At 34.7% G+C, this 21,339-nt stretch overlaps 1 protein-coding gene and 1 pseudogene across 2 annotated transcripts; both read right to left on the bottom strand.

The window, feature by feature from the left end:
• Positions 1-270: 270 nt before the first annotated feature.
• On the bottom strand, positions 271-8,293 carry LOC149569082 (uncharacterized). Of its 2 annotated transcripts, XR_016362682.1 has the most exons (3): positions 7,172-8,288; positions 5,605-5,851; positions 271-777 (listed from the first exon to the last, which is right to left on the bottom strand). XR_016362682.1 is itself a non-coding variant. In XM_089821867.1 (2 exons), the coding sequence occupies exons 1-2, from the start codon at positions 7,751-7,753 to the stop codon at positions 5,696-5,698; spliced, it is 738 nt and encodes a 245-aa protein (XP_089677993.1). In that variant the 5' UTR covers positions 7,754-8,293; the 3' UTR covers positions 5,344-5,695. The 2 variants fall into 2 exon arrangements, 1 of the variants encoding a protein (XP_089677993.1); XM_089821867.1 differs by lacking the exon at positions 271-777 and having other exon boundaries at positions 5,344-5,851; positions 7,172-8,293.
• LOC149569081 (glutamate--tRNA ligase, cytoplasmic-like) overlaps positions 7,961-21,339 on the bottom strand; it is a 98,987-nt pseudogene continuing 85,608 nt past the window's right edge.

Below are 21,339 nucleotides of genomic sequence, written 5' to 3'. Positions count from 1 at the left end.
CATATTACTATTAGAATTTAAAAATTATTAAGTCTAAAAAATAGTACTAAATTATTAATTTAGTAGCAACCAACTTATGTTCATCAAAAAGAATTCAGTAGTTCAAATCCCCCAAATGAATGTCTTTTAAAAATATACAAAACTAATATTTTTTACTATAAAAAGTTCACTTCTTTTCTCACCTACCATTAAATATATATTTATAAAATTCAGTCAAAACCCATATTATTTTTTTCAAAATCCTTTCAAACCAATCACATGGAACTCAGCTTACGTCACCAATCATAGTGGAATTTGAACTCATATATTCTTAAGATTTGAGAATAGTGGGTAGTATAAAGAATGAATATGTACAGGAACTGGAATGGGTAATCAGGGTCCACCTCTTTTAAAATAGAAAATTCCCTACTAAAAAAGCAAGAGAAATGCCAAACAATTCTTCACTATTTTGTTTGGGTTTGACCAATTTCAGTTTGATGTTCATACTCTGACAAGCTAAGTACATTTCCGACCAGATTTCTCAACACATACCTTTTGAAATGGTTGAACAAGTCTGAAAGCTGCCAAAATTTGAATACTCCATGACAAAACAAGATTCCGTAGAGCTTTTAGTGAGGAGGACTATTGCTCTATTCGTTCAACTGCAGTTCTGAAAAGAAGAACAGATACTTTGTCCATTGAAAAATATAAGAACCCCCCTGGAGAATGTGTCACAAACGATCCAAAACTCCTTCCCACTATGCAATGCCAAGCAGGGCCATAACATTTGTCAAATTCCTGCATATATGATACAAGTTTTAGTATACTGCATTTTTATTTTTATTTTAATATCATCATCAAACAGAGTGATTATATGTACATCAGCAGCATAATATGGTCAGAAACGCCCATTGTGTAACTTGTATTGCAAATACAACTCGTTGAGTCTTCAAGCAAGATGGGAATCTGATTAAACATATGTTGAATCTGAAATTAGTTCGTTTTGTTTAAATTAAAATGATAAATCGTCATTTTAGTGAAAACTGAGAAATATTTAAACATAACAGATAATATGAGTTTTAGTTTCTGGATTTGATTGTGTGTAGTTTTTTATCATCAACGTTTCGGATCATACTACATGATCTATCATCAGGATGCCAGAGAACATGATGATAGATCATGTAGTATGATCCGAAACGTTGATGATAAAAAACTACACAATCGAATCCAGAAACTAAAACTCATATTCATGGATTGTGGAAATCTCATAGATCTAACAGATAATATGTTAGAAGTAGATGGCATTTGTAAACCTAATCAAAGAATAGTATTGTAAAAGAAGTAGATGGCATTTGTAAACCTAATCAAATGTTGGGAGCTAACTCCTAACATTTGTTTAGACATATTTCTAAAAGAACGTGATCTTAAGTTGTCCTTTTCTTGGGTTTTGGTTTACTCTTCAAAGGTTGGACCTATAATGTAATTAAAAGCCTGACTAACTGACGTGTGGCTTAGCTAGCTATATAATAAGCTTGGTTAGATGCATGAGAGAATGGTCTTAGAGAGAAGAAGATAGAAGATGTGATTTTGAACTCCAATTTTGTAATTCTCATGGTATATAGCCACAACCCAAAAGGCCTTATAGTCAAGCATGTTGTTTTCTTTATATTTGAAGTGAAATAATTACACCTATTGAATGTTGCATATGGCCTCTTGTTCCCTATTGTTTGTCTAAGTAAATCTTCTACGTGTAGATCTTAGCAAGGTTAGCTTGGGGTTTCCTCCTTGGGCATCATAAGGCCTTGCATAAGGCTCCCTTCTCAAGATAGTGTAAATCTACCTATCGATATCAAAAACACTCTTTCATCTCTATGGGGTAAGAATGTGAGTGATTATATAGAAATTAAAAATTATTGATAATCGGTATGGAGAATGGAAATGGAAAACCCTAGATGAAGCTTCACTTTCATCATAGAAAAAGTACATTTTTAATCAATTTTTTTTAAGTAGACAGACAAATCATAAAGATAGGAAAGATAAATTAATTCGGGGAGTTTCGAAGGATGGTTATTGTAAAGTCAAACTAGGGTATGAAAAAGTAAGAAATTCTGAACAATGGGATAAGAATGACATCCCTTTAAATCTATCTTGGGATCCAATATGTCTTCTAAAAGAAGGTGTCTTCCATTGGGATGCTCTTCAAAAGAGAATTATAATAGAAGATAGGTTTACCAAGGTGGGTTTTGAAGGACCATCTAGATGCTCACTTTGTAAAAAAAGAATCTGAAACTTTTGAACACTTTCTTTATGATTGTCCCTTTGCTAAGAATTGATGGTATTGGTTATGTAAGGAATTTGCAAACCACATTCCTTAATAGCCTATTAAAGAAAATTAAAAGTTTTTTGAAACATGGTTGTTCTACAGTTTATAGTAATTTATATAAAATACCTCCTTCCACACTCCTATGGAAATTATGGAAAGAAAGGAATAGAAGAAATTTTGTAATGAAAAGATGGATCTAACATCCTTTTTTAATAAATTGGAAGCTTATATTATTGAGGTAGCTAACAATAATCTTAGAAACTCATACTTGAGAAGGAAGGTTCTTTTTCAAACTAGGATGCAGATATGCATAAAAATTGGTTTAAATTAATTAATCCACCAATGATAAACACAAATCCAATAAGATCACTAAAAAAGTATGTAAATAGGAACCTCCTCTTGTAGAATGGTCAAAGTTAATTTTTGATGGGGCCTCTAGAGATAATCCAGGACCAATAGTCTCTAGGATGTATTATTTGTTCAAATAATGAATCATGCCCAACTAAAACCGTCAAACTTTTAGGAATAATGTCTAATGACTTAGTCAAATCAGAGGCCCTGATAGAAGGCTTAACTTTGAGTAGAAATATATATATTAACAAATTAGTTATCAAAGGAGACTCCCAAATTATCCTAAATGTGTTAAGAAAAAGAGAAACCCTAAATTGGATCCTTAATTCTAAACTTGAATATGCCTTAGCCATTGTTAATCAATTCTAAGAACCAATCATAAAATATAATTATAGGGTAGGTAATAGAGAATAAGATAACCTTGCTAACAAAGGAACAGATGGAGAATATATTCTAATAGCACAAGACAATATGATAAGAAATTGGTTTAGAACTTTTACTGTCAAAATGAAATATTAATTTCTTTTGAAAGGTTTTGTATGTCTATGTGCAAGCTATATGATTGATCAATTTAGCTAATATCATGGAAGTTTAATGTTAATAAGTGGCCCATTTTCAATTATTCAAAACTTTTTCTTATATATTGTTTGATTTTAAAATTAAAGTTAAGAGTAGATAAATTCAATTTTTTATTATGAAGCATATTTCTTTTTGTTCTAACAACTTGATCGTAGCCAAGTTTAATTTTCAAGTTATATTCGTAAGGAATTATCAAGAGTATAGTTATGAATTTGGAAATAAAAAATAGGCAATAAAATTGGTTAAATTTCTCTAAGATATTTATATTAGGATTACACCAAGAGTACCTATCCATATCTGATCTTTGGTGCTCAATTGAGATAATTTTCTTAATCTAAATACAATCTTGGGCCTCGTGGCCTTTACCTATAAAAAAAAGGTGATATTTTTGTATTAGACAATTGAATTTTTAAGTTTAAATTTTTATTTTTGTTTTATACAAAAATGAATATAAGGAAAAAAATTATATATCTATATATATATATATGACACTTTGTACGAAAATTTGTTTGAAAATTAAAAAGTTTATTTCATGTTAAAATTTATTTTTTAATTTTTTAAACAAATTTAAGTTATAATTTTTATTTTTATTAAAATAATATTGAAACCTTAGTTTTGAAATAGTAAATATAGACATAATTGTAATTTTAATCTTAATTTTTAATTTTATAGTATAATAAAAATAATTTTGTCTACTAACAATTATATATTATATTTATGCAATACATAACTTTTTATAATGGTCAAAGGGTTCTATTCAAGATTCAAACAATCTTTACTCACTTTTTAAAGTATAGGATACATAAGATTAGCAATTCAAATCTAATAGTTAATTTGTATAATTTATGAATTAAATTAATAAATATGTTAACATTGGATAAATTCGAATTATCAAAAAATATAGGTGGATGTAATAGCATATTGTATTTCCCAAGTATAAAAAAAAAAAAATTTATTTTAGTGATATCTTTTAAAATTTATTTAAAAAGTTCGGTATGATTATTATATGTTGGTAAAAATATTACTTTCTTTCATTTATTGAAAATGAGACCCACCTTGGCTTTATTTCCAACGTTTTTTTCAAGAATGACAAAAGTCTTTCCTATAAATAAGTGTTGTAGACCATCAATGTGATGATGATGTCTACATAGTAATTTTGAATAGCTTGTTGTGCATGTCATCTTTGTCATCATCTTATAAATAATTTGTATGTTATTCTTATTTTGTGCTAATTAACTTTAATCATTGTTTATTTTGTTATATTTTGATATTGTTCAAATTCCAAAAAAGAAGGGGATCCACAACTTCAAGCAAGGACATTATCTTAGTTATAGAGATTTAAGATACTTTCAATTTAGGCAACAAGAATGGTTAAAGAGTATATTTGAAAACTTAAAGATCATCTATCAAGGTTCAAATCGTTAAAAACATGTTCTAAGATAAATTTGACAAATGGATGGCTTTGACAATGGTACCCCCTCCACTTGACTACTTAGTGAGAAGATGACTTAATGAATTCTACCTCCCTAAGTTATAGATGCCACCAACTATATAATTCCATTGTTTACATTAAAAATGATCATTATTTTTTATAGAATATTAATACTCATTTCCACTTAAAAATTTAGTTCATTAAAATTATTAATAATAAATGAATGAATAGTACATAATAACATAATGTGATGGTATAATTGTGGTGTTTTGATTATTGTCACAACATTGAAATCTTTATGAGTGATATTACAAATATTCATTTAAGAAGGATGAACTCTTCCATATGTAAATTCATTTAATGCATTACTCCCAACAAAAAAATGTTACCTTCAATATGATATAGGTACACCAATCAAACATATTACTATAAGAATTTAAGAATTATTAACTCTAAAAAAATAGTACTAAATTATTAATATAGTAGCAACCAACTTATGTTCATCAAAAAGAATTCAGTAGTTCAAATCCCCCAAATGAATGTCTTTTAAAAATATACAAAACTAATATTTTTTACTATAAAAAGTTCACTTCTTTTCTCACCTACCATTAAATATATATTTATAATATTCAGTCAAAACCCATATTATTTTTTTCAAACCAATCACATGGAACTCAGCTTACGTCACCAATCATAGTGGAATTTGAACTCATATATTCTTAAGATTTGAGACTAGTGGGTAGTATAAAGAATGAATATGTACAGGAACTGGAATGGGTAATCAGGGTCCACCTTTTTTAAAGTAGAAAATTCCCTACTAAAAAAGCAAGAGAAATGCCAAACAATTCTTCACTATTTTGTTTGGGTTTGACCAATTTCAGTTTGATGTTCATACTCTGACAAGCTAAGTACATTTCCGACCAGATTTCTCAACACATACCTTTTGAAATGGTTGAACAAGTCTGAAAGCTGCCAAAATTTGAATACTCCATGACAAAACAAGATTCCGGAGTGCTTTTTAGTGAGGAGGACTATTGCTCTATTCGTTCAACTGCAGTTCTGAAAAGAAGAACAGATACTTTGTCCATTGAAAAATATAAGAACCCCCCTGGAGAATGTGTCACAAACGATCCAAAACTCCTTCCCACTATGCAATGCCAAGCAGGGCCATAACATTTGTCAAATTCCTGCATATATGATACAAGCTTTAGTATACTGCATTTTAATTTTTATTTTAATATCATCATCAACCAGAGTGATTATATGTACATCAGCAGCATAATATGGTCAGAAACGCCCATTGTGTAACTTGTATTGCAAGAACAACTCGTTGAGTCTTCAAGCAAGATGGGAATCTGATTAAACATATGTTGAATGTGAAATTAGTTCATTTTGTTTAAATTAAAATGATAAATAGTCATCTTAGTGAAAACTGAGAAATATTTAAACATAACAGATAATATGAGTTTTAGTTTCTGGATTCGGATCATACTACATGATCCATCATCAGGATGCCAGATGATGGATCATGTGGTATGATCCGAAACGTTGATGGTAAAAAACTACACACAATCGAATCCAGAAACTAAAACTCATATTCATGGATTGTGGAAATCTCATAGATCTAACAGATAATATGTTAGAAGTAGATGGCATTTGTAAACCTACTCAAAGCATAGTATTGTAAAAAGTATATTGTGAGAGGATCTATGATGGTAGTATTATAAAAGTTATGTTCTGAAAAATAGAAATATAAAAATATAATATTCAACTATTTATTTCATTGTTACTTATTCTAGTTTTTCATAAATTCTGTAGATAATGTATTTGTGTTCTGTTTATATATAATTCTTACCTTTTCCTTTTTGTTCTTTCTAACAATTCTCTCTTTAAATTTGTGTGTTTTTTATAACTTGTCTTTTCATTTTATCTTATTTGTATCACCTTTGTTTTAGCTACTCACCCCGTCTCCCCTTTTTCTTTTAGGCCTATCATAATCTGTAACTAGTCAATAATTATCTAAATGTTCAGAAATGGTAGATTTATAGTAATTGTTTATTGTATACCACAATAAGGCGAAGTATACTCTGATTACATAAATGAATCCAAGACTACAAAATTACCTGATATGCTACCCATCATTTCTAATATTCTGCCCATCTCAACAAAAAAAAATCTTATAAATCACTAATAAATCATAACCAATAGAATTCATGTAAATCACACAAAATTTAATACACAGAAACATCTACAGGCCTACTCATGAAACATTGAAGGCAATTGGTCACAACATTTGCCCAAATACTAACATGGCTTATCCATAGCAACAAGTTATTGGTGAAATTTCATAGAAAAATCAGCTGTACATGGACAGAAACATCAGCTGTACAGAGACAGAAATTATTGCCAACACCCACATAAATGAAAACGCAATCTGAGGTACATATGCATCTACAAAGTTGAAGCTTATCAACAAAATCAGAACAGGGGGTAGAAGGCGTAAATACCTTTTTCAAAGTGAGGGCAACCATTCTGAATCCGATTTCTTGAGAGGCATCTAAACATTTTCTTCCGCAGCGGAAAGCAAGCTCCTGCTGGACTGGAGGCATTTCTGCTCCTCTCACTTTCACTCTCAATTCAATTGCAATTGCCGCCAAATTCACCTCCAAAATCGTCGATGGGACGACAAATTTAGGAAGCCTTGCACCAATTTTTCCATCGCTTGAACAAAATTTCTGCCCCGCCCCGCCAATTTTCTGCAGATCCGTCTTCGGCCTTTCCTCTTCTCTATCTTCCCTGAAACTCACCTTCTTATTTTTCCTCTGTTGTGGCGGCAAAACGTTATTTTCCCCCTCCTTTTTGTTCTGCGGCAAAACATTCCTTTCCCCCTCCTTTTTCTTCTGCGGGCCTGAGAAGGTCTTCCCAAATTTCTCACAGAATGAAAGTCCGCCATGAACAGGAACAGGAACGCCATCATACGAATAATATTTCTCCATGATTGCAAACAAGCGGTTCTTCTTACAAGTACCGCTGGGATTCTTCTTAGCTCCTCTCCCAATCCTTCCTTCACAGGCCTCTATGATGTCCATTATAACACCAATGATCTGATCCAAGAGTCAACAAAATCGCCCAAATTGGAATTTAACTAAAAGCCCGATTCCACTTGGAATGAGACATTCTTCTGAGTCAAATATGAACAGGAGAAATCGGAAGGGCATGATATCAGGGTAGGGGACCCATTTGGGTTTGAATTCAATTAAACCTACAACAACCCATTAGACTCCTGAATCAGTCAATCATTCCGTCTTTTGACAGTACCGTCTTCTGCGGCCTACCGATGAACATGGCCCCAAACTTATTTTTCTTCTTTGCTTCCCCTGTTCATGGAGAAAAGAGGAAAAAATCTCTGCCTGAACATAGGCCCGGAGAAAAGAGGAAGATTTAAAGGATTGAGAAGAATCGTTTCACGGGTCGCCCAGAGAATGAATGTCTTTGGTAGATATCCTCCGTGGAATGTTGTTGGGGAATGGTCCCGAGTTTAACGCAGAAATAGTTGGCATAGAAACTCAAAGACGCATGCCACACCGAGGATCTTGCTAATTCTCATGAAAGAGAATCACGCGCACCTCTCCCCTTGGAAATGTGGCTACATCTTTATCTTATTTTTCCTAAGATTTATGCTTAAGGATAGCATTCTCACACCAATTGTTGTAAAATTTATGGTCTTTAATTAGTTGACTTTTTCTAAAGAGATTTTCCATAAATTAGTGGGTCGTGTGTATATAGCAGATAGGTTTTTGATTAAAAAGTTTTGTGGGAACAACTTTTGTTCTTATTTTTCTATGTTGATTTCACATGCCTTCTAAAAGTAGCAAGATCTTCATTCTCTAGAAAGGTCCATAATATTGACATGTGTCAACGTTGTGGGATGTGAAGGCAGTACCATTGGACCATGATGCTGGCATGTGTTGACATTGCAACAACTTTTTCTCTTTTCTTCCCATGTTCATAGGCATATATTGATGTCACATGCATTCTAAAATAGCTAGGTCTTCAATCTCAAGCAAGCTCACAATATTGGCATGTATCAACATTACAGGACTTTGGGACCTAAAGGCATTACCATGGGGCCACAACGTTGACATGTGTTGACATTGCAAGATCAGGAGGCATTGCCATAAGACCACTCTTGAAGGTTTCTACACATATGATGCATGTTTGCATTATTGCATCATCAAATCTCAAATGGCTCAGACCCACGACTTGCAAGATAAAGCTCTTTTTCAGAAAATGTTAATGTTAAGGGAAAATGATGTCATACAATGAAAAGTGGGCATTTGTCATGAGATGAATTAGCATGTTCCCTTTTCATGATGGCAAATCCGTTGAGGAAAAAAAAAGGTTGGCATTCATGTCATCAACATAAAAAGATTAACGATGCAAAATCTATAGCATGAGGATCGTTGTAATGTCTGAGAAAGAGTCAGTGAACAATTGATATTTTATTCAATAACTTTAGGGAGAATATATACCATGTTGTTTGGAATCTAAAGTCTGACAATTAGACAGTTACAATAGGTATCGAACAATAGACAAAGTAATACAATTACACAATAATGCCAGCACTCCCACCCTCCTCCCCCTTATTACATTGATCCTAAAAAATATCAAATTGACTTTTCCTTAGGGACCCCCCTTGAGGCATACATAACAAAATGTGTTGATTACATCATTTGAATACATATTTTGAGAAAATGTTTTTTTTGAAGTAGTAGACCTTGGAGCAAGCAAGGCTCAATCAAGTTGTCTTGTGACTCTTGAAAAGGTGTAGCTTCGAGTTATTTTCTTAAATCGCAAAGTCTTGAATTATTCAACAATGATCCCTAAGAGATGGGACAGATCTCGATCATTGTTTAGTGACTACAAATGGGTATAATTCTCAATCATATACTCTAAAGCTCGCTTGATAGCAATCCATATTGAGCACAATATCAAGTCCCAACCTATCTCCAAAATGAAATGTCACCAAAAAATATATATTTTTCACATTTTCCAGCATCAGAAAGCAAACAAAGAAGAAAATCAAAAACGTCAAAAATGCTTCTAATGCAAAGCACCATCCCAAAGCAAGAAGTTGACTTAAGATGGTGGAAGTTCCTCCATCCTCTAATGTTTCCAACCTCCAAATTGATCCTTACACTTTACCTTCTTAAAATTGCACTAGAGAAAGTAATACAACCTCTTAGAGCCTAGTCACAAATATTCAAGGGATACTTTTGAATATTTTATTTTCCAAGATCATCGTAAATAATTTGAGTTGCATTGGAATGGATCCCCATGACCAAGATTTTGAACTCAATCCTTTCTATAACCATTTTCAAACTTTTTATCTTCATATGCATTGCTTGGAAAGAAATAAGTATATAGAACATAAATTGCATTCCACTTATTCAAAACAATCCTTTATTTGTTTTTTATTAAGAAAATAGATTTTGAAGGGTCCCTAAAACCCCTTACAAAGAAATTGTAAAGATTAAGCATTAAGCCCTACTGTCAAAATAGGACACAAACGCATTGAGCCAACAGATGAACATAGGTCAACCAAAAAAGGGCAGCACACCAACCAACTAATAGAAAACAAAACATATACAAACAACGCTAGGACACAAGGAGGACCTTGTAACACCTTGCTAAGGGATCCAAAAGAATAAACCTAAATTTTTACTAAGTTTTCCAAACATTTTTTTTTATAAGAAAGAATAACATACACATCATACATAAAGTAGCAGAAGCAATAACATACAATCATAATTAAACAAACATAACAGATTACATTCCTTAAGGATCCCAAGACATTGAGTCACATTTAAATATAATTGATACTAAGTCTAATAAATACCACATCCACATGAAAGAATAATTAAAAGTCCAAATTCCATTTAAATAATATACATTTATTCCAAGGAAGATTGTCTGCGATGGCAAGCGTGTGAAAACCTAGATTCCACTAGGGCCTCCATGCCTTAGCCCCTACGACATCTTTGGTCTATGATTCGGAGGTATGGTGGTCGTTTGTTATTAGGGTTGTCGATTTCTGGCTTGGTTGGGCATAGGTGGCTTGGGTGGCATAGGTTAGATTTTTTGTTCTTCTTGTTCTCTGGCATCCTGATGATGGATCATGTAGTATGATCCGAAACGTTGATGATTAAAAAAACTGCACACAATCTAACCCAGAAACCAGAACTCTTATGCATGGATTGTGGAAATCTCATTGATCTGATTGGGTGGCCATGTTTTCTTCTAGCCTGTGAGTGACTATTTTGCGATTCAAACACCGCTTTGCTTCATCCTCGGTGGGGGTTGCAGTGGTTTGAGTTTGTGGGGCTTTTGCCCCATCCTCTCCTCATTTTTGTTGAGTCATAGTTCTGTGGTGAATGGGGGATCGAGGTATAACCTCCTAGCCTTATGTTGGAGATATAGAGATGGGTGAGTTTTTTTCCTTGTTGCATGCCAATAATAAGGATTTGAATGGTAAAACTCAATCAGGGGAAGGTGAATCCTCTCCAAAAGTGATGATTAAATTAAAGAAAGTTAATGGATGTTTGCAGAGAGCCGAGAACTGGCCAATTTTGATTAATCAACCTGAACAAGTCTTAGCGAATGTCAAATACTAGAGCAATCATGCCCTTATTTGCAATTTTTTAGGCCTTAGCCTTTCCTTGCTTGTGCTAGAATCCTGGGCTCGCCGAGTGTGGAACCTAGAAGGAGATATGGAGATTTTGTTAGCAGCTAATAACTATTTTATGATTATCTTTTCAAGCATGATAGACAGGAATAAGGCATTTGAAGGAGGCCCTTATTTCTTTAATCGGGTGGGGCTTTTCATCAAGCCTTGGCACATGGGCTTTAACTCAACTGAGGAAATATCTTCATGAGTTTCGATGTGGGTGCACTTACCGAGGCTTCTTTTGGAATTCTGGAGGGAAGATATTCTTCACTCAATCTCGTTGCTACTTGGAAAACCTATGGGTTCTGCTACATAGACTCAAGATCGTATGGTAATTTCTTTTTCCCGTATTTGTGTAGAAGTAGACTTAAATAATCCATTGCCAGATTCTATGGAAATTTGCATGGGATCATTTTCTTGGATCCAATAGCTAGACTATGAGACCCTACCATTCAAATGTAGAATGTACCATGAATATGGACATTTACACCACAAATGTCCTAGGAATAAGTCCCCCTCCTTGGCTACTCTCGGACCCCCTAGGGAGGACAAGGGGAAGGCTACTTCATCTAATGGACCTATAGATAGTGATGGATTTACTCAGGTTAAGTCTCGTAACAAAGGCAAAGGTAAGAAGAGAACCTGGATAGACAGGTAGATCGACGACACCTTTAATAGGTTTGATGCTCTTGGAGACTTGGCCCAAGAGGAAGGTACCCTAGTTGAGCTCCCTTCTAGGGCCAAAGGTTAGCATGAGATTCAAGTTGGGGATATGTAGGGGGGGGACCAGATTCTAACTACAGGAGATCAACAGGCTAGATAGCTAGATATTGATTTGCCTCCTCTTGTTCAAGATATTGGAGATCTGTGTGGATCATAGGGTTCAAAGGGCCTAGTCTTGGTGCCTCCTGACCCCCTTACGCCCAAGGGGACCTCAAATTCTGCAAAGAGTAATAAGGCTCCCTTTTCTTAGGCATACAACAGAAATCTTTCAAAAAGGGGCCTTTTGATAAACCTTCAAAGAGTGGTAGGAAGATTGATTAGGAGAAGGTGAAGATAATGGGTGAAAATTTGGTTGAGTCTAGGTTTGTGAAACCCATTGATTCTCATTTCTCCCACCCCATAAATGATTGTGTTGTCATGGAATGTAAGGGGGTTGAGCAGCATCCCCAAACAAAAGGCTATTTACAGATTAATTGAGTCTCAGTCTCCTGATGTGATCTTTATTCCGGAAACTAAGCTTATAATGGATGGATTGGCTAATTGTGCTTCGCATATCTAGCCCCAGGGCTCTTGGCAGGAGTGGGTGCCTTGAAAAATTTGAGGGGGGTGGCTTGCTTCTGGGACCCAAGAAAATTTTCTCCCTTATGGTGGATCTCCAGTCGATCCTCCATTTCTTTGGTTGCCTCTAGCTTTGTGACTGGAGAAAGGTGTCTTTTATCCAATATATATGCTCCTACTAATTTTTCCAGTAAATCACATTTATGGGCTCATATCAGGTTCATCTGGTCCCTAGACCCTATTTTCCCATGGATTATGGTTGGAGATTTTAATGTTGTCAATAGTCTAGAGCAAAAATGAGGAGGGCTCGCTAGGTTGGACCTGTCTTCAAATTTTCTCAAGGATATGATTGGCTCCTTGAATCTCATTGATGTGAAGCCAACCAATGGCATCTTTACTTGAAATAATTGGAGATGTGGGGGTGAGGCTATCTCTGAAAGGCTTGACAAATTTTTGGTTTCTTGCTATTGGATGAACAACAGGTGGATCACAATTTTTGAAATCCTTAATTGGAGGGGCTCTGACCACTGGCCCATTAAGCTTTCCATCACCTCATACAATGTCACCAAAAACCCCTCATTCAAATTCTAGTTAATGTGGCTCAAAGCCTTGTCCTTACCTGATCTTATGGTGGATTGGTGGTATGAGGGAATGCTTGAGCATGGAATGGTTGTGTATACTTTCAGTAAGAGGCTCCAACATGTGAAGTACATGCTTAAGATATGGAATAAACAACATTTTGGGAATTTGCATGCTTAGAAGTTAGCTGCTTAGACCAAGTTGGATAACATTACCCATCAGATTAGAGACTAGGGGTTGACATCTAAATTGAGTAAAGTTGAATCCTCGGCTTTAAAGGGATTGGAGGAATGGGAGCTTTGGGAGGAGATTTTTTGGAAGCAGAAATCTCATGTTGATTGGCTACAAGAAGGGGATAGGAATACTGCTTTCTTCCACAACTTGGTGAAGGATAAGAGATAGGGTAATACTATCTCTTCTCTTGTCTCAACTGATGGTGACCAGATCTCATCCTGCAGAGAAATTTATAGGGAAGTTGTTAATTATTTTTCTAAGCTTTTTACTAGGGAAGACCTTCCTATTGGGACAGAGGAGTGTGCCATTTTGAACTGTGTCCCCCACTTGGTCCCTGCTGAGATGAATGAGGCCCTCTTAAGTCCTATCTTGCTACTTGAACTGGAGAAAGTTGTTTTTAATATGAAAAAAGGTAAGGCCCCTGGCCCAGATGATTTTTCAATTGAATTTTTCCAAGAATTCTAGGAAATAATAAAGTTTGATCTCCTAGATGTGGTTCAAGAATCTCATAGAAACAAATAGATGTTGAAGTTTTTGAATTCTACTTTCTTGGCTCTCATACCTAAGAAGGAAGAGGCTAATTGATTGGACCAATTTAGGCCTATACCATAATGTAATGTTGTCTATAAGATCATCACTAAATTGATCGCTAAGGGACTCAAACCACTCCTTGGTTCTTTGATCTCTACTGAATAGGGTGGTTTTGTTGAAGATAGATAGATTTTGGATGGGGTTGTGATAGCAATGGAGGTGATTCACTCTATGGCTTCATCTAAGGAGAAAGTTCTGTGTATTAAACTTGACATAGCTAAAGCTTATGATCGGGTGAGTTGGGATTTCTTATAGAAAATTCTTTTGGCCTTTGGTTTTTATGAGGAGTGGATGAACTAGGTTCTAAGTTGTGTGAGCTCTTCCTCCTTCTTAGTTCTCATTAATGGGGAACCTTCTTATTTGTTTAGGGCTTCTCAGGCACTTTGGCAAGGGGATCCTTTATCTCCCTATTTATTCATCATCATGGTAGAGGGTCTTGGTAGATTTATAAAATCTCAAGTGAGGCAGGGTCTTATCCAAGGTTGGAGCTAGAATAATAATCTTCCTTCCTACTCTCATGTTAATGGGCATGGTTAGAATCAGTGAGGTAGTGAATTTCAGATGAGCTTTGGATACCTATTTGAAAGCCTCTAGGCAGTGTATTAATGATGATAAGTCTTCTCTTTATTTCTTTAACACTCCTCGACTTATTCAGAATAGGATTGCAAGGATTCTTAGATTTCAAATAAAATCCCTTCCTTTGATGTACCTTGGGGTTCCTTTGGTCTTGGGTTCTCAACATAGGGACTACTGGTAGGGGATTCTGGATAAATTTTGGAGTAAGGTTAGTCATTGGACTTACATATGGTTATCTTTAACTGGGAGAGTGGTTCCTAAAGACTGTGGTGCAGTCTCTCCCAATTTATAGGTGTTGTGTTTAGGTTCCCCCTTCCAACTTTGTGAGGGATTTTGATGCTTTATCTTGGCAATTCCTTTGGTATGACAGCCTACTATCCTTGAAGTGAAGCCTTGTTAAGTTTGAGTCTGTGTGTAGGATGAAACATGCTAGGGGCCTTGGTCTTAGATCGATGGCTCTTGTTGTCATGGATTTGGTTGCCAAGTCGTACTAGAGAATGATGCAAATTTCAAGATCAAGATTGGGCCAAGATTCTTGCCCACGAGTATTTTTTGGGTGCTAATTGTCTTGATGTGCATTGACTTACTCTGGAAGGTAAAGGTTCCTATATTTGGGACACTCTTAAGAAGGGATCTCAACTTATTAAGGTAGGTCTCTTCTAGATTTGTAACAGTGGCTTTGATGCCCTGTTTTGGCAGGACTCTTGGGACGACCACCCTCCCATTCTTTCTAGCTCCCCCCAACTTCGGCCTCTTTGCCACATTTTTACTAATGTTGGATGGTTTATGATGGAGCATTTTAAGATGGTCAAGCGTATGGGATAGGTGAAGGTGACTTGTTGGAAGGACCCTCAGGAGTGGCCCATGGGTGACTCTGATGAGGATCATGTTGTTCTCATTAAAGCTTTGGAAAGTAGGTTTTGTAGCTCCCTTAGTGAGCAGGATGTTTTGGCTTGGAGTCTTAGCCCAAAAGGCAAGCTTACTGTGGCTCAAGGTTATGCTATGTTTGACAGGAACCTAAATGGTCTAGATGAGGTGTACTAGTGGAAGAAGGTTTATTTTAACCTTTCTTGGCCTAAATGTAATATTTTCTTATGGTTGTTGGCTCACAAAAAATGCCTCACTTGGGAGAATCTTCACAAATGAGATTTTCAAGGACCTTCTATTTGTTTCCTATGTTCGACCAATGAGGAATGTACCTCTCACTTTTTTTTTTTGTGCCCTTTTTCAGTTGAGATACGGCATAGATGGTGGGAGGCTTGGTGACATGGTTGTATTCATACTACCTCTCTAATTGGCTTTTGGGAGAATTTGGGCAGACCTCCTCTAAAGACTTCTTTCCTATGGGTTGCCTAGGCAGTCAGGTCAACTCTTATTCTCTGGAACCTTTGGCTAGAGAGGAACTACAAAATATTCTATGATTCCAACTTAGGAAGTTTTCAATTGTGGAGGATGATTCTTAGTAGGCTTTAGGAGACTATCTTTGTTAAGTGTGATATGTCTAAAAGTATTGATCTTGGTGATCTTGCTACTATGTGGAATTTAAATCTGGGAGATAGCACATGAGATTTCACCCTTGGAAAATGACCTTGTCATGGCAAGCAATGGGTCTACCAAGATGGGAGGTGGTCTCCCCCCCTGACTAGGACCCCAAAGATTAATATGGATGGTTCTTCTTGTGGAAACCCTAGTCATGCTAGTATTGGGAGTATAGGGAGAGACAATGATGGTGGTATGGTTTTTCTCTTCTCTATTTACAAATTTCAATACTCTAATACCCTGATGGAAGCCCTTGCCATTAAGATTGTAGTTCAGAGAGGTTACTCTTTAGGCTACAAGAGGATCATCTATGAGTATTATGCTTATATTTTTGTGGACATACTGAATAACCAAAGTTTGGAGGATGTTAGTTGGCAATTAGTTGCTTTGGTTAGATAGACTTTAAGTCTTTGTAGTTCCTTGGACTTTGTCTCCTTTTGTCATATCCCTAGAGAATAGAATAGAGTGGCTAATTGTTTGGCAAAGTGGGCTTCAGAGAATTTGGATGGGTGGGATATTAGTGGAAGGGATGAGTTACCTTTCGAGTATAGTGGGATTGTTGAGTAGCTGGTTTTAGGTGACATGAATATGTAGTGTTGTTGTGGGTCATGTGCCCTTGCTTTGTACCTTGGTTTTGATTGAATAAATTTTTACCCCCTAAAAAAATATACTTTTTTTTTTGAATGCCACTTGGCAATAAAATTTGGAATGCTCAATCATCCAGTGTACATGTCATAGGGTATGAAAGGTTAAAAGAATATACATTTATAAAAATAGAATTACATCATCCTTCTCGGACCCATGATACAACGTACAATACAATAAATGAAACTATCCATCATAAAAGATATAAACATCCATCATAATGATACAAAGATAGAATGAAAGGAAATGCAAACAAGGAAACTCCAACCACGATATCAACAAACAGATCTCAATGGTAAGAGTAAAAAGCACTACCACCCGACTACATGGTAACCCAAAAAGGCCCACTCCCATTGCACTAAGGAGATAGTCTCAAGTCCCAAACAGGATATCAATACAAATATCAAAAGTGTTAGAAATGCTTTAGAATAACTAAGAGGGGGGGGGGTTTGAATTAGTTATTCAAGGTCTAGATGTCCTATTCAAACTTTTCACTAGGTATAGTGGATCCATTCAACCATTCATTCATCCAAGCTTTAACTTATCTAATTAGCAAGTTACTATAAATCAACATGTAAGTATAACACATAAGAAATCAACACATGACATAGTGATTTACGTGGAAACCCAATTTGGGAAAAACCACTAGTAACATGCTACTCAATTCTCACTCTTCTGAAGTGATGCCTTGTGAAAGGCCCACCCTATTAAAGGCTTACAACACATTGTTAAATGTGACCTTGTTAAAGGATTTAACCACCCTGTTAGAAGTGGGCCTGGTTATAGGACTTTAGAACATTCACTTGGAATGTCACCCTATTAAAGGATTTACAAATGGTTGTTAGGCCAACCTAAGTCCATAGGATTTTCAAATCTAATACAATTGCTAGAGAGTATTAGAAAATATTGACCTAATTTCAACATGCAACTTATCTTGCAGATCTCATATCACTTCTTAGCTCATACCCTTGCCTAGCCTTCAATCCCTGCAACTCTTGATAGCTTGACCTCCTTTCCAACTTTGTCTCCTTGAGTCTCCACACTCAATGTACTAGTGCAATCATATCTTCATGACCACTCGTAGAAGTAGAGCCTCTGTGCTCTTCCTTCTCCTAGATGTCTCCTCCTTGACACCCTTTTAACCACTTTGCAGATTTGGCTCTTCAGTAGCAATAATATCAACAACTCTTTGCTTCTTGGTTTATGACTTCTTAAGTAGAAGCCTTGGAGTACCTTTTCCTACTCTATTATTCCATTTTTCAATTTCAATTTGCATGGATTAGGTAGGATTCATTGCATCTAACCCATATATTTTTTCCTCTAGAAACTTCATGAATAATCCTTTAGAATTCACCCAAAAATGACTTACATAGGATTCTGCGCCTCCAACTCATCATCCTTATCTTCCAACTCGTTCACAAAATTCAATGTAACCACTATGTCAGCTTAGATTTGATGAATCTTCATCTTTTAAAATTATGTAGCAGCTCGGCACTATTGAAATACTGGTGATTGATACATACTATATTACTTGGCTTCAATTGTGTTTTTCCTAATGCTCAGCACCTGAAGATCACTCAGCACCAACTGAAAAATTTCTAATGCTCGACACCTGATCTTCACTCGGCACACACTAGGAATTTATGTTACTTGGCTTCTACTGAGAATTCGCTTGGCTTCAACCAACTTTCTCAGCAACCACTAAAGATCTTAGTTTAAGCTTTGCAATCAACCTTGTTACAACTTTTTCTTCCAATGTTTGACCACCCTTTGTATCCTTGAGTATGTCATCAATACATTACTTAATCATTGTCCTAACTGATCCTTGCACTTCATTACAAAATCATAACTCAAACCTTTTCCTTTAGGTGCTCTTGTTACATCTTGTTGATCAAATCCTCTTCATCAATCAACTAAGTGATAGTACTAGGATCTTATAAGCAAATAGCAGGTTCAACATCAATGACAAAAAAATGTTTGAAAACATTCTTTTACAACAATCTCCCTCTTTGGTCTTCAATAAAAATGAGCTTTTTCAATCAGATTTCAAACAAAAAGTACTCTCTATGTCCAAGAAGTCCTTAAAGTAATCTAACTCAAAGATTCCAAGATAAATCGACATCTAAACCTAGAGGCACACAAAGACATGTAGGAAATCTACTATGTAAGTGGGCTTGAAGTGTCTTCGCACGAATCACGCTAAAGTTACCCTCGGAATCTCTCAATACCCTGGCCCCCTAGTGATCCCTATGCGGCACTAGTATCCTCTCATACTAACAAGACATAATAAAATGCAAGGTCACAACCAAGTGTTCTCTCTACTCCCATCCTAGTTTGTACTAGCACTCAAGGCATGGGTGAGAACATACAAAGACTCTTATTAGGTTCATTTTACTCTCATTTAGTGTAGTGTTTTCATTTATTAAACAACTTACAATGGGTTACCCTAGAAACCACTTAGGGCCCCCGCCTCCATTGCAAGCCACTTCCTAACATTACATATAGATAACCTACCCCAGGCTCATAAAAGCACAAATCAAATAATCATATAAAATCACCTTAGTCCTATACAAGTGACTGGAAAGCATCAAAAGATAATTCACAAAAACATGTCAGTTCTCTACAAGCAACTGGAAAGCGTCCCAAAAATACTGATCGAAGACTCAAAATGGTTAAGTCAAATATGTTATAGCATGACATCACCAAGAAAAAATCATACCAAACACCTTAGTCCTATAAAAGCGACTGGAAAGCAATCCAAATACAACTGATCGAAGATTAAATTTTTTAAAGTCAAGTAGGCAATAACATTCACCTCAACTTCACACAAGAACACTAGAAAGGAATATCAATCAATAGATCAACACACATCATAGAGCATACCAGACACATTACGATGGTTGAGTATAAAAGATCGAAATCAAATCATCATAACATCACAATCACAGAACTCCCAAACCTCTGGGTACATCCTAAGACTAGTCAAAGCTCGGTCAAACCTCAAAACTCCAAATCATAAGATATACCTCGCATACAAAACATACAATGAAGCTTACTCAATACATTACGTTTTGAAGACACAAAGGTGTAGTTTTACTATAGATTTCAAGATTACATTTTCGTATAAATCCAACTAGGAAATAAAATCTCAAGTTCGCCTAATAATCATTCATAACTTACATTTCCAATTTATTTATTTTAATAATAATTTAATTAATTACTCTAATTAAATATTATTAAATTTTGATAATCAATTCTTATTCCCCAAGAGTATTTTAATAATAGATAATTAAAACTTTAATTAAATATCATTCACTTTTTTAATTACTTTTATTTTTAGATTATTAATAAAATAACTATTATTTTATTAATAAAATTATAATAACAATTTAATTGATAAATTATATTAATTAAATAATTAACATCAATTATAACTAAAATTTTTAATAATTTATTTAAAACTTAATAATTTAAATATATATTAAATCATATATAATATATTATTATTAAAATCTTTAATAAAAAATTTAAACAAAACTTTAAAAAAAGTTTATGTGTTTAAAGCCTGCACTACCATTATATATACTGCCTACGATAGCACAATCGTAGTAGACTGCTGCCACAACAGTAGTATAGGCAGCGACAGCTGTAGTAAGGCCGCCATTGACATTTATTATTATATATATATATATATATATATATATAAATCATTTTTAATTAATTTGTTTTTATAAAAAAAAAATTATATATAAATTTTAAAGAAAACAAACTCCCTTCACCCTTAAAATACATAAATTTTATTATTATTATTTTTATAACAATTCCAACATTATTCTAGAAGGGAAAATAAGACCAACTAGTCGGATTTTCTCTTTAAATTTTCTTTTTTACATTTCAAAACCCTCCCTAGTTAAAATCCAATTTGCAAAATTACTGGATGAGGATTCTAAGATAATTCAATCTCTACATATATAGAAGAATTAACATGCATACTAGAAATTCACAATATTGAAACATTTGTCACAAGAATTATTCAGATAATCATTCGATAGTCGCAATGAAGATAGGAAAAGAAAGAGTGTAATAAACTGTGCAAATAATCACAAGCATCTACTTGGACTCTGATGCTAATCGCTATGCCCAAGAAGATTGTGAGAGAAATTTCCCCTCTCAAAACCTTCCCTCTTCCAAAATTCTTTCCTCTTCCAAAATTTGCGGTCTCTTCCCAAAATTTTGGTCCCTTGAAAAAATGAACCCTCAAATGTTGATAAGGAGTTCTCTCCTAAAATTGGGGCACTAATTGTGTGTTTACCCGAGAGGACTCCTTGCGCACCAGACTTTAACTCTTATTAACTTTTCTTTTTCTTTTCTTTATCTTTTCCATGCACATTTATTGAATTTTAGAATAACTTTATTTAATTTCACTTGACTTCTCTTTTCAATTAATTTATTAAATTTTAATCTCATGCATATTTCATGCAATCTTAAAACTTTTAATAAATT

This window comes from Cupressus sempervirens, chromosome 3, assembly GCF_028749045.1.
Source record: "Cupressus sempervirens isolate cs-2001-9-10 chromosome 3, ASM2874904v1, whole genome shotgun sequence".
Taxonomy (NCBI): Eukaryota; Viridiplantae; Streptophyta; class Pinopsida; order Cupressales; family Cupressaceae; genus Cupressus; species Cupressus sempervirens.
Note: the sequence above shows the minus strand (reverse complement) of the source record. Positions and strands in the feature narration are given on the sequence as shown.